The 14,052-nt window shown below is 37.8% G+C and overlaps 2 protein-coding genes across 2 annotated transcripts in view; both read left to right on the plus strand.

Annotated features, from left to right (window-relative positions):
* LOC132033784 (F-box/LRR-repeat protein At3g03360-like) overlaps window positions 1-14,052 on the plus strand; it is a 46,848-nt gene that overhangs the window by 14,140 nt on the left and 18,656 nt on the right. The gene's annotated exons all lie outside the window — the stretch shown is intronic.
* LOC132033785 (F-box protein At5g03100-like) lies at window positions 4,910-8,353 on the plus strand. The gene is made up of 3 exons (XM_059423867.1): window positions 4,910-7,009; window positions 7,408-7,569; window positions 7,768-8,353. Exons 1-3 carry the CDS (start codon window positions 6,014-6,016, stop codon window positions 8,134-8,136), a joined length of 1,527 nt encoding a protein of 508 aa, XP_059279850.1. The 5' UTR covers window positions 4,910-6,013; the 3' UTR covers window positions 8,137-8,353.

Raw genomic sequence — 14,052 nt, forward strand, 5'->3', positions numbered from 1 at the left:
CAAATTTGAAACTTGAAGACTTTTCTTGAATTTGAGGAGCGTCACAACTTGTGGATTTAGCTTGAATTTAAAAAAATCTTCATGACTTGCTTTCACTTGAATATGATGAGCTTTGAAACATGCAGACTGAATGTGTGAGGAGCTTTGTAGATTTTGATCGAATTTTAGAGCTTCTTGATATGAAGATTTAAGCTTTGTGTCATGGAGCATTTCAACTTGGTTTAGGCTCTTGATAAGGAGCATTTCAACTTTAGTGTGACTTTAGGCTCTTGCATCGAGGAGCATTTCAACTTTGATAGGAGCTGGGAGTTTAGGCTCTTGCGTTACGGAGCGTTTCAACTTGCAGTTTAGGCTCTTGCGTTACGGAGCGTTTCAACTTGCAGTTTAGGCTCTTGCGTTAAGGAGCGCTGTAACATACATGGACTCTTCTATTTCATCTTCGGATTCAAACTTGCCTCCACTATGGAAGTCTTCTATATCTTCATCTTCGTGAGGCTCACGGACATGCAACAATTGATCTCCACTTGTATCAATGCTTAATTCCATATCATGCGCACGAGTTTCCAACTCTTCAAATGTTTTGGGCCTTATTCCTTGCAAGATGTAACGAAGACCCCAATGCATACCTTGATGCACATTTCGAATCCCGAAGTTTCACTAAGGCGATCTTTGCGCTAAGGCTCAAGCTCCTCCAACGATTGATGAAGTCAACAACTTTCTCACCCTTTATCTGGCGGGAATTTGTAAGCTCTATCATGCTCACAACGCTTCTTGTGCTATAGAAGCGGTTAAGAAATTCTTGCTCTAGTTGCTCCCACCTATCAATGGAACTAGGTTCGAGGTCTATGTACCAATCGAAGGCATTCCCTTTGAGGGATCGAACAAATTGCTTGACAAGGTAATCACCATATGTTCCAGCATTATTGCAAGTTTCAACAAAGTGTGCTATGTGTTGTTTCGGATTCCCCTTGGCCGAAATCGAATTGCGCAACTAGAGGTTGATAGCCAGCGGCATCTTCAACTTATCAATCCTTCGCGTATAAGGCTTTGCATATGTAAGAGAAGATTTGGGTGCGGGCTCAAATTTATCCTTGATAGCCTCGATGATGAAGTCCTTCAACCGGCCACGGAATCAGACCTTCGGCGGGGTCTTGGACCTTCTTGATCGTTGTTGCTTGTTTTGCAGAGGACTCTTCTTCCTCTTGTGTTTCATGAAGCTTCACAGGTGCTTGGGTAGATTCTCCTTCGGCCATGCTCTCCAATTTATTTGTTAACTTGGTGATTTTAGCATCTTGATCTTTAACATACTTCGATAGGCTTTCAACTGCTTTCGTCAAATTTTCAAGTTGTTCTTCTATGGTTGAAGCATTAGTCATCATTGCATGCACCACCATCGTAGGTGATGGAGAAGAACATGGATTTTCGCTAACATATGATGCGAACATGTTATGCGGAGTAGATCCAGTGCTTAAGACATCATCATCGACTTGCGTGAAGGATTTCTTGGACTTAGATAAACTAAGTTGGGCAAGAACCCTCTCTACCATTTTGGCGACATCCTCGCCTTTTTCTATGGTGTTTGCGGAGATCTCATGCCTTTTGAAGAAGAACCAAAGACGACGAGATTCGAACCGTGCTTGCGAGCTCGTTCTCCTAGCAATTTGGCTTGGTTGACGGGTCTGATGCTCCCCTTAGTAAAATCTAGGATGTTTTCCACAAAAATGGAGAATTTGGATCCAATAGTGTTTTCGGATGCGGATTGCGAGTTGACCTTCTAGGAAGCCATCTTAGTGTTTTTGAACTTCAACCGTTGGAGAGAAGAGATGAGAGGTAAAGATTGTCCCACTGGGCGTGCCAAATTTGTAACGACTAATCTTTCGTTCCTGAAAATAATAATCAAGACAAGAAAAATAGCGACAAAGAGTAATATTTGATTTCAAGAATTTGTGCGGGGGTTACAATCTTTATGAAATCTTAAACAAAAAGATGTAATCCTCTGATTCTTCTCCTCACAATACGCCGTCAATCAAGGGCTTTTGCTTGTTCTTGAATGGACGAATTACTTGTTGTTGAGACTTCACTACGAATGCGGAGCCGAGCTTTAATCACAAACGTAGAGGTATGGAAACTTGCGGCTCACCACTTGGAGCGAAGACTTCTTAGTATGCGGAAGACTTGCGGCTGAGAGCTTCTCTATGTCTTTTTCTTCTTTTGGCTTTGTGAAGACCTCTATTTATAGTTGCAGGGGAGAGCTAGGGTTTGTATATGATTGGTTGAACCATGTCATTTGAACACTTGGCGACATTTGATTGGTTCTTCTATTGACTTGACACGCTGCGTCACTTATGCACGTGGCATGATTTTATTGGTCCTTGACTTGACTTGGCGCGCCACGTCATTTGACATGTGGCATGGACCTTGGGCTAATAGAGTGGGCTCATCATGTGAAGTCCGACAAGATAGACTAGCCCAATTGAATTGGTGTTTCAATTAAATCCATACATGTTGGATTTAAGCAATAAATCCGATTATGTTAGCCCATAATATTTATTTGACCAATACACTTAGAATTTAGAATATGATCCAAATTAATTTGTGGATTTAAGTTCGACTAAAATGTATAGTCGGTGGCGGATCTAGTATATTCTCTGAGGGGGTTTGAAAATAAAAATATAGTGCCCGAGGCTTGAACTTGGAACCTCAAGGGGAATTTTGAACACCTTAAACCACTAAACCAACCCCTACTCTTGTGTTTAGGGTGTTCAAAATCTATATATGTACATAAAATATATAAAAATACCTTATATATCAAGGTGTAATTTTTACGAAAAAGTTCGGTGAACACCCTCAATGGTAGTTGCCTTGGATCCGCCTATTTTGTATAGTACATACTATAGCGAGCTCTAAGATCACATCTTTGGAATAAAATCCAGTTAGAAAAGGAAATTCAATTAGAGATAAGCTGCCCATACGAGCATCGTGGCATAGGTAAAAGGAACGCGAGGCAAGCCCCCATCTTCCGCATATCTTGCTCATCCGACATGGCATAATGCTGGTGAAATTTGGTGCTTTAGATTCATAACTCATGTGTAGTACATACTATATAATGCTGGTGAAATTTGGTGCTTCAGATTCGATTTGCTAAAATCTGAGTTCATATAATCCAGCCTGTCTTAGAATTTTGGACATGTGCCGCAAGATACAATTCTGGACATCTTTTGTAATTAAAGATGGTTAAAACTGTCTTTCAAGCATGGTCCGAGCTATGAAGGTTTTTGGTAGGGGTGCTTATGGGCCGTTCAGTAGGATATTTGTGCTTAACGGTTCGGACTATCAGTTAACACACATTTCAAATGATTAGCACCGTTTCCTTATCAGCGTACGTAGTGACAATCTTCTTTACTGCTGGCTGATATAAGCAATATAGCTTGTGAAATTTTTTGATATTTTTAATTAGTTTATTTCAGTGTACCCAAAAAAAAAAAAAAAAATTCACAATCTTGTTCAACCAAATTCTTTCAGTTCTATCCTCTTTTTTTTTTTCAGTGGACAGATCAGAAATACTATTAACAATATGATAACTTTTGAATTAGCACTCATGCTAAGAGGGATTTCCATGTTGATACCAAATTTTTGAGTAAAGATCGTGAAAACCATGCTCTCAAGTCATATGAAGGAGTAAAATCATGAGGATCATACACAAGAGTCGGATCATACCACACAAAGAGGTGGTTCGAGTAGAAGATGCATCAAGTCAGTCGAAAAGGATCTGAAATCTTCTTATGCTTGAAAATATTCTTAGCTATCAAGTAGTTAAATATAAGGATAATTAGGACTAAAAATAGTTTAAATGTATGTTGAATAGAAAGCTGGTGGATCTCAAAGTATTATGCCTATAAAAGTAAATTTGTAAAGGACTACAAAATCAATTGACCCTGATTTTTTGAGTGGGTGCGTTCGGTATGATGGAAAATGTTTTCTAGGAAAATAATTGAATTTTTACTTATTTTCTTGTGTTCGGTATGTACGTAAACAAAAAAATATTATCCTATGGAGGTGAGGTGGGTAGGATGAGAGATGCAGGGCTGGAGTGGCGGGGTAGGGGTGTGCGGGTAAGACCGTAAGAGTGGGGGTTGAAGATGAGGTGCGTTTGAGGGTGCGGAGGTGGTAATCACTTGTGTAATTTGGTTTATCTATTTTCAATAGGGAAGTCATTTTTCTCATTTTAAGGAACTTATTTTTTTTTTAAAAAAATTTCAAATATTTTAACCAACCGACAATGATAAAATTTGAAAATCTCTTGTAATGAACACATCCTATATATTATCTCGATCCGTACCAAAAGAGATTTTAAATAAGTCAGTTAGATTTTTACTGACCCAGCAAAAATTTCTTGTGTGTTATCTTTAGATTTTTTTTTTATATGTAAAAAGGACATAAAACTAGAAGCAAATTTGTAAAAGTCTACATAATCAATTGACTCAAGAAATTTTTAGATTTCGAGGACCAACATTAGTTAGTTTGATTCTCCTTATTCCGAATTAAGCCAAACAAACTAATACGAAGGAAGTAGTAATATACTCCCTCCGGATAAAAAATAAGAGTTTACTTAGCCTTTTTTTTTTGGATAAAAAAAAAAGAGTCCACTTAGCAAATCAAGAAAGAATTAACCTTGCTTTTTCATATTTGCCTATTGCAAGTATTATATGATCAAATCTCAACGCCATTTAATTAAGAGTAGTTTAGTTAAATTACTTATTTTTATCTGTAAGTTAGTATTTTCTTAAAGGGTGTCAAATGACTAAATGCAATATTTTTTTAATCCGGAGGGAGTATTAAGGACCATTTAATGTGAGACGTCATTTAGCTCCAAAATATGATCGGATGATGTGTTCAGTACATTAAAGGACCTTAATTTTCTCTTCTTTGGACGTGGGTTTGCCATTTCAAGAAATACCCCTACAAAAATCATAACGAATTTCTACTGAATCCTTAGTAATTTGAGAGATATAATGTGGAAGAAACAAAAGAATGGAGTCAGTGGAGTTGAAGAAGAAGAAATCCTTCTTCTCTCTCTTTTGCCCACCAAAGATGCGGTCACATCATGTTCTCTCAAAGAGGTGGCGTTATGTCTGGACTTACTATTTATAACTTCCTTTTCGTTGATAGAAATTACAACAATGTCCAAAATTTCATATCCTTTGTGGACCACGTTTTAATTCATTCCACTTGTTCCAAAATAAAAAAAATCTAACTCGATTTTCTCAGAGACTGAAAATTTGATTCGAAATGAGCAAATGGATCAGTTTTGCTGTGGAAAACAAAGTGGAAGATGTTGTGTTACCTTCATGTCTATTTGCTCACGATATCACTTACGAATTGCCTCTATGTATGTACACTTATTCGTCACTGGTTACATTAAATTTGAGATGTTGGGTGTTTGATGAAGAAATGGTCATAGCTTCGAACTCTCTAAAGAGCGTAAAGCTGGACTCGACAACGTTAGAAGATGACTATATTGTTAAAATACTGTGAAGTTGTCCTTTAGAAGATGACTATATTGTTAAAATACTGTCAAGTTGTCCTACTTTGGAAACTAGGGAGCTGTCATTTTGCGAGGGTTGTCCTCGTCTAGCAGTTATGTCTTCAAGTTTATTATGTCTTCAAATTTAAGGAGACTTACGTTGAGAAACCATTTGCAGCTTTCCTTCGAAAGAGATGATTATTTGGAAATTTTTGCCCCATATCTTCAGCATTTAGTATTTCAGGAAATCTTGGGACATCTCGAGATTAGGCTAGTAAATGTCTCCTCTTTGGTTATTGCCGGCCTCACTTTTAGCTTGGCTTACTTTTGCTATTTTAGCTAGAACAAGTACTTAAAAACACTTTTTTATTTTACCCAAATACTTCAATAGTGCTTATAAGGTATTTTGCCTGAAAAGCACCTAAAATAAGCTAATCCAAACAGGCTCCAATTTCTATTGAATTCACAAAATCCTTTCCCTCTTGAAATATGGCTTCATGCCATTCCAGCAAAAATGTTACAAGTAGTTCGAAATATTCAATGTCGAAAAAACAAAAAAACGAAGTCACTGAAGTTGAGGAAACCCTAGACGATCGTCTCAGTTGGTTGCCAGACGAAGTCCTCGTACAAATTCTATCTCTTTTGCCGACGAAAGATGCCGTCTCATCATGTGTTCTCTCAAAGAGGTGGCGTTGTATCTGGACTTCTATTCATAACTTCATTTTCATTAATCGAAATTACAGCAAAGTCAAAAACTTCATATCCTTTGTCGACCACGTTATAACTCAGTCCACTTGCTCCAAAATAAAAAAATTCCAATTCGATTTTGATCGAAGTAACCGGGAATTTAATTCCAAAATCAGCCTATGGCTCAGTTTTGCCGTGCAAAACAAAGTGGAAGATGTTGTGTTACATTCATTTGATGACAATCTCACCTACGAATTGCCTCTATGCATGTACACTTGTTCGTCATTGATTACACTGAAATTGAGCGGTTGGGTGTTTGATGAAGGAACGGGCATAGCATGGAGCTCTCTAAAGAGCCTAACGCTGCACTTAACAGAGTTAGAAGACAGTAGTATTGCGAAATTACTGTCAAGTTGCCCTGCTTTGGAAACTATGGAGCTTTCATTTTGTGAAGGTTGTCGTCATCTAGAAATTACTTCTTCAAATTTAAAGAGACTAACGTTGACAAACCTTTCTGTCGACGTAGATGATTATTTGGAAATTTTTGCCCCAAATCTTCAGCATTTGGATATTTCAGGAAATCTTGGACCTATTGAGATTAGGCTAGTAAATGTCTCTTCTTTGGTCATTGCCAGCCTCACTTTTAGATTGAGTTGTCTCGAGGAAGGATGGGAGGAAGATGATATTGAGGAAGACAGCTGTTATGATTATCATCAAGGTATCAAAAACCTTATTTTGGACCATCTTCAAAAGTTGAGTTATGTGACTGAGCTAATAATTGGAGGATGGTTTGCAGAGGTTTGTTTCTATTCCAAGAAACCTTATTCTCTATTTGATTTGTAGCAAAGAATTGTGGGATGTGAATCTATCAGAATATCATACAATTATGAAATTTTGTAGGCATGAGAATCCCAGTGGAATTTATTTTGCTATTGAATAATTGAAAGGATTTTTTTTAATGTATACAAAAGGATCTTGTCTTCACCTTTTGTGACCTTTTATCATCTTCCTATCTACTTTCTGAAGTTGGAATTCCTTTATTGGAAATAGATTATTTTAGAAACTAGCCTTTTGCACACTGTTGTTCCTTAAAATGGTTAGATTTGTCATAGCATATCTTTATGTTGGGGATTACATTTCTTTGTAGTTGTTTCTTTCTCTATCCTTTACCTATTTCTTTGAGATTATTTCACCAGGTCGTGTTCATGATGAAACTTGGAGGAGTGATGCTTCCAGAATTGAGATGCAAATGTCTAACTCTAAAGTTGCATGTATCGGAGCATAATCTGTATGGAATAGCCAGTCTTTTGCACACATCGCCTCATTTGGAGTCACTCAACATACACATCGAATCTCAGGTCGTTCTTTCTCTTGATTTATAATCCATTCAATTTTTGAACACCGCCCTCCTCCCCCCATCTTCTTCTTCCCTCAAAAGGAGTTTCTTAAGGAGAATGCAAATATAATATCATTAAGAATATTTTGTTACTGTAGAACAAAAAATTAAATGGACAGGGTAGACCTTCGTTGGATCCTGACTATATTCTTTGTTCCAGTTTAATGATTCCTCCTCCTGCCAGCTTGAGCTAGGCTATTTTGCTGAAGTAGATAACATCAATTTGCCGAGTTGGATCCCAAACACTGTGTTTCCCAATCTCAAGAATGTTAAGATTATCGGCTGCCCAAGAGAATGTTTGAAGGATTGGTCTGAAGGGGGCTTTTGTAAGCTTTTGGAACTTTTGAAGTTTCTACTAATGAATGCAGTGGCTTTGCAGAAGCTTGTTATGGTAGCAAAGAGGAGAAAGTGTTGTTATTGTTCAGAGAGCTGCGTGTCCCGACATTTATCACAATTGGCTAAGAAATTGTTAGACACCCCAAGATCATCAAAAAATTCCGTGATTATTTACCAAGAGTTCCTAGCATAACCAGACTGGAAGTTGTGTTATTTCGGCATACTAGAAATGTTACCTTATATTTTAGCTTTTGATTTACTGCAGATGTAATTTTGACCTTGTGGCATTCCAAATGTTTGGCTTCTTGGTTTCTTAGAAGCCTTTGATTGTTTCCCTCTAGACATTGCATATGTGCTTTGAATATTGCAACTTTTGTTTTCCTGGAATTGTCAAGATTAGGCTCTCGAAATGCTCTATTTTGCTTTCTTTGTCGATAGCATCAACATTTACGACAGGGACATGGTCTCTCTCTCTCTCTCTCCCGCTCTCTCTCTGATTGCTTTTACTTGGAAGAAAGAGTTCCCCATTGTTTAAGCAGATAATCTGTAGCTGCTCTATTTGAGGCTTACAGTGCTGTTGAATGCTTTTACTTGAGGTTATGATGATAATAAGACTATTCAATTACATCTAATCGCTTGATTTTCCTGAATCTTCATTCCTTAGGCAGATTCTGAGTGTTTGGAACTGCTTACCAGGGGTTGGGATTTTTTTTTTTTTTTGGGTGGAACACAACTTTCTTGATATTCTTACTATAAATAGACAAAAGAATCTCTGTAATAGGTTTAAAAATGACTTTTGACTATCATATGACTGTACCTTGTTTAGATTTAATTTTTAAAAGAACTTCCCTCACATGATGCGAATGAAAGCTGGTATTCATTTTCATGTGCTAGAAACCTTAGAATGACATATTTGAGTGAAGTTACTGTTAGTGTCTCTTTGTTGTGGTTTTCTTATGGCTGCTGGTGCCCGGAGTCAACAAACTCTGAAGCTTGTTGATGTTTTTTGTTTCTTTGATGGATATTTCACAAAGATAGTAGCATGTAAAGAGTTTACAACACATCTCACAGTACAACAAAGTTTATTTAGATGTGATCTTAGGTGAAGCTAATATGGTAGCAATTGTCCTAGATTGAAAGATCATGGCAAAACAGTTTATGGTTCTTCAGGGCTTCATTTGTCCTTTCTATTTCAGTACTGCTGCTGATATGCTTGCTAAATTGCATCTTTACGACAATGGCTGTTGAGATGAGCAGAGTGGAGATATGTTTCCTCTGGATGCAGCTTTTGCAAGACTTATGGCTCATTAAGAATTTGGAGATTTTGGACAATAGCCATTTCATTTCATGAGATCGCTGGCCAAAGAGGATAATACAGGCCATATCAATCGTATGAAAGTGGGTAAACCTTGAGTTTCAATATTTTAATCTACTTCCATTGTACAGTTATGCATGTTACCTTCTCTGTTTTTTCTTTCCATATTTAATACGCAATTTGACAATAGTGTACAGTTCTTCCTAGCACTCCAAAAGTAGTTCGAAATTTTTGGAGTTTCGAACATGTATTCTCTCTAAAAGGTGACGCTATCTCTGGGCTTCAGTTGATAGCTTCAATTTTACTGATACAAGTTATGAGGAAACAGAAGACTTTGTATCTTTCGTTGATTATGTGTTAGCGCATTCTGTTTCTTCAAAAATTAAAAAATTTCAGCTCGGCTGCAGTTTGCTGTTTTCATACAAATTACATATTAGCAGATGTCTTAGTTTTGCTGTTGAAAGAAAAGTGGAAGATTTTGTATACTGCTCAAGTTCTAATAGGGACGGTGGCGCATTGACTGAATCTTTCTACACTTGTTCGTCGTTGGTAACATTAGATTTGAGATTTTATTGCTTTGATTCTGGAGTGGTTATAGATTGGAAGTCTCTAAAGAGTATAAAGTTGGAATTTGTGGTGTTATCCGATGACGACATTGTAAACTTACTGTCAGGCTGTCCTTCTTTAGAAACTATGGAATTTGATATGGCTAGGGGATTTCATCGCCTGGAAATTACTTCTTTAAAACTAAAGTTGATAGGTTTTACGATTCCTGGTGATGAAAGTAATCATATCTTGGAGATTCGTGCTCCTTATCTTGAATATTTGGAGATGTCAAGACTTCAACATAAATATAGGCTTGTAGATGTGTCCTCCGTGGTTAATGCTAAGCTTACGTTCTACACCTCATGTATCAAAGACCTGCAAGCTCTTTTTGAGGAAGCTGTTGATGTTGAAGAAGACAGTTATCGTGATTCACATCATGTTTTTGGGACCCTCGTCCAAGATTATCTTCAAAAGTTGGGCTGTGCAACTGAGCTAACTATAGGATCTTGGTTTATAGAGGTTTGTTTCTAACTCAAAAGTCCTTATTTTTGCTGTATTAATAATTAGTAGACATTTAGTGTAAAACATTATACAATTGAGAACCTTTGCATAAATTTGACAAACATAACAAGATCAATCACGGAAACTTGTGGCCTTGTGGACCTTTTCGCAACCCTTTTGTCAACTTTTAGAACCTGTTATTTCTTTTATCATACCTCCAAAAGATATTTCTAGAAACCAGACTTTTTGTAGATTGAGGTAGCTTAAAATATTTACATGCTTATTTTTTGTTTGATAAAAGAAACAAACAGAGTGGTGGGAAAATAAAATCTTTAGATGGTTTTTGGTTCATCACTATTCACAACACTGCCTCTCTGCGGTGGAGTACTTTCTTATTGTTGTTGTTGCTTCCTCCATTCTTGACGAGTTTCATTGGATAACTGCACCCAGCTCATGTGCATGTTGCAAGTCAAAGGAGTGCAGATTCCCGAAATGAAATGCAAATATCTAAGGCTAGAGGAGTTGCATATGAATAAGCTTAATTTGTTTGGAGTAGCTGGCCTTTTGCAAGCCGTGCCTCATGTGAAGACACTCATCATAGACTTTGCTACTATTGAGGTAACTTCCTCTCCTCTTTACATCTGTTCATTTTATGAAGTTTTAACATCCCCTCCCCTCCCTAAGAAGTTGTTTCTGAAGGAGAATGCAAATATATATTTAATGGGTTTTGCTAAAGAGTAGTAGGTTAGCATCCCCCAACCCCCCCCCCCCCCCCACCCCCAAATTTTTAATTTTTCTTAAGTCCCCTTACTATCTCTTCAAACAATGGTGGCTACTTTGTCTTTTAACTCAGAAAATCTTAACCGAATGTAGTTCTTCTCCACTGTCCCGTCAGAAGGCCTCCCCGATTCACTCCCATTTTCCCCGTAAAAGTCACTCACCCCCAAGAATATAAAATTGCTGTGTGAACAATGTTTTTGTTCATAAAAAAAAAAATCCTATGTTCAGCTCCGTTGTGCTTCAAGGTGCAAACCAAGAGTTTGAGGTCCAAATCAAACTCTCCACCTTCTGATACATGCCTTTTGTGGTTGTCTATATATGCTTTACTAAATCAAAATCATGTTGACAGACAAAATCAACAATTAGACTTTGTGGATTAATAGAAGTCTGAGAGGTTCCTGGTACTTTCAAGTTCCAAAGGAAGAAAAGCAGTCATATTTTTACCTTTCCGGAGGCAGGGGTCTGGATTATGCCAATTCCTGACAGTCTAACTCTAGAGATAAAAAAGAAACAGTCATTTTGATCCACGCACAAGAGAATCTGTTTTAACTTTATTGATAGCGGTATGTTCGCGTAGCAGTCTATGAGAGAAAGTGTTCATTGGACCAAAAAATAGACGAACCAGTCGCCGGAAAACGAAGCGCGAAGGGGGCATTTGTTGGTGAAGAGTAAAGGATGGAAGATGGCTTACAGAGGAAGATGAATTATTTGGTGTTTCGAGTTTTTTGTGGAAAAGAGCTCCGTAACGAAAATGATTGTTGTGCTATCACTCTTTACTTGGGTTTACATATGCCATAAATTAATATCACAGGAACTGCAATCTAAATCATTTCCCAAGTACTATTAAAATTCGTTGATTCCGAAATTTTCTTCATACCAGACACTTCCTACTGTGAAATCATTGTTTGACAGTTTTCTGCAACTTTATTAGGCTGACCTGCATTTGGCCCTGATTATATCTGTCTCCTGTTTAATATCACCCGTTGCCCCTTTGAGTCAAGATATTTGGCCAAAGGAGAATCTATTGATTTGCAAAGTTAAAAAAATCGTAATCTAAGTTGCTCAGACGCTCACAGGTAGATGAAACCTAAACCCCAGGAAACGCTTCCTCTCTCTCCCTTCATGGAGACTTGAGGCCTCCATGGCCGAATCTGCTTCTCCCCAGCTTCAAGCTGTGGGAGAACCACCAACAAACCTTACGTATGCTTCGTTAATCCATAACAATTCATCTCACCAACCGTTAACCAAAACAATCTTGAAACCAATTGAATACATTCATGGAGAACCAACTATTAAATTCACAATGGAGGAATTGGATAGTTTTTCGACGGAAGAAGGCTTACACCAAGCAGTGATTATGAAGTTTGCACATAACAAACCAGATTTTCATGAGATTCGCAAGAATATTCCAAAACAATTTGGTATCGAAGGGCGATGCAATATTGGACAGCTCGAGGTTCGGCACTTGCTTCTCAGGTTTGATTTATATGAAGATTTTGTGCAAGTTTTGTCCAAATCTGTTGGTTATATTAATGTTAGAGCCCGTTTGGATTGGCTTATAAGTTGCCTATAAGCTGTTTTCAGCTTTTTTGAGTGTTTGGCTGGCCAGCTTAAAGCCATTTTGTGCTTAAAATAAGCCCAAAAAATTAATGGGGAAGTGCATCAATTTAGAGTTTTCCGTTGGACTATTTTCTTTAATCCTAAGGAAGAAACCTCCATGACGTTGGTATGGATTTCGTTTCCAGGCTGACGCCAAGTTTATTTGCCAAGAAATCCTTGTTATCAATGGCTTCTGCTGCTGGGAAGCCGTTGGCAGTAGATAAAGCTACGCAAGAAAGGTCTAGGCCGAACACTGCAAGGGTTAAAGTCATTCTTGATTTACTAGACAAGCATCCAAAGCGAATAAGGTTATTCTACGTGGATGAAAAGTCTGGAAAAGTTATAGAACACTATCAAGATATTGTCTATGATAATTTTCCAAAATATTGCACATGTTGCAAGCATCAAGGACATGATGAATCCGTTTGTCGTTTACGCTTGCAGAACCAACAAAATGATGTGCTACAACATACGCAAGTAATATGAAAATAAGGAGCGAGCCAATGGAGAAAAATATCAAGGTGATTTGCGGCAGATGTTAAATGAGAAAAGGATGGCCACAAGTGATTTGGTGACTAGGGATGCCTCAAAAACTGATTTGGCAGTACCTACTACTGCAGATACTAGAAAAGAATTAGTAGAGGCTGATGCTACAAAAACTAATTCAGTCACTCAAGGCAATAAAGAAAATAATAATGAAAAGGTTGTGGAGACAAAAAATAATGATGGTTGGACTGTGGTGACGTATAAGAAACTTGCTGGAATTAGGATTGGATCGCCAAGTAAAGCAAATCGTCCAACACCACAAGTTGCTACTGTTTCTAATCATCAAGAAGCTGAGAAAACTGATGCTACATGTGCTGGACTTGCTCTAACTACTTCTAGTAGGAACAAAGAGTTTCAACTAGTCAATGAAATGCAAGCTTGTGATTCTAGGCAGCGGACAAATGTGGGAGTTGACAACAAGAAGGCTGTGAAAGTTGTGGCACAAGTTGAAAAATCTGGGCAACAATTAGTGTGTAAGGAAGCTTTGAAAAAAGATGGCATGGCTGGTGCTAGGGGATCTGCTGCGAAGAATAATTCAGCTGCTAAGGCAAATAGGATTAACTCGAATTCTCTTCCAGTTGTGTCAATTAAAAATGCTTTTCAAGCTATTGCAGGTGATTATTGTGGTGAAGAGGTACAGGGTAATGAAAAGCAACTGGAGGTCGTCGATGATCCTCAACTAGTGGTTGCCGAAGATGTTCAAGATGTGGCCCAAGTAACTTCCTTATCACCCGCAATTGCTAAATTAATAGGGCAGGATTCAAATTCAAATCCATTGGAGTTCAAATATTGGAGAACATGAACCCCCTCCATACACTGCCG

Source organism: Lycium ferocissimum, chromosome 10, assembly GCF_029784015.1.
Source record: "Lycium ferocissimum isolate CSIRO_LF1 chromosome 10, AGI_CSIRO_Lferr_CH_V1, whole genome shotgun sequence".
In the NCBI taxonomy this organism is placed as follows: Eukaryota; Viridiplantae; Streptophyta; class Magnoliopsida; order Solanales; family Solanaceae; genus Lycium; species Lycium ferocissimum.

Bases quoted from the DNA above. Each gene is read 5' to 3' on its own strand.
- LOC132033785 (XM_059423867.1), top strand. From the start codon at position 6,014: ATGGCTTCATGCCATTCCAGCAAAAATGTTACAAGTAGTTCGAAATAT. The intron at 7,010-7,407 runs GTTTGTTTCTAT...TTATTTCACCAG, and splicing joins TTGGAGGATGGTTTGCAGAG to GTCGTGTTCATGATGAAACT. The intron at 7,570-7,767 runs GTCGTTCTTTCT...TCTTTGTTCCAG, and splicing joins ACATACACATCGAATCTCAG to TTTAATGATTCCTCCTCCTG.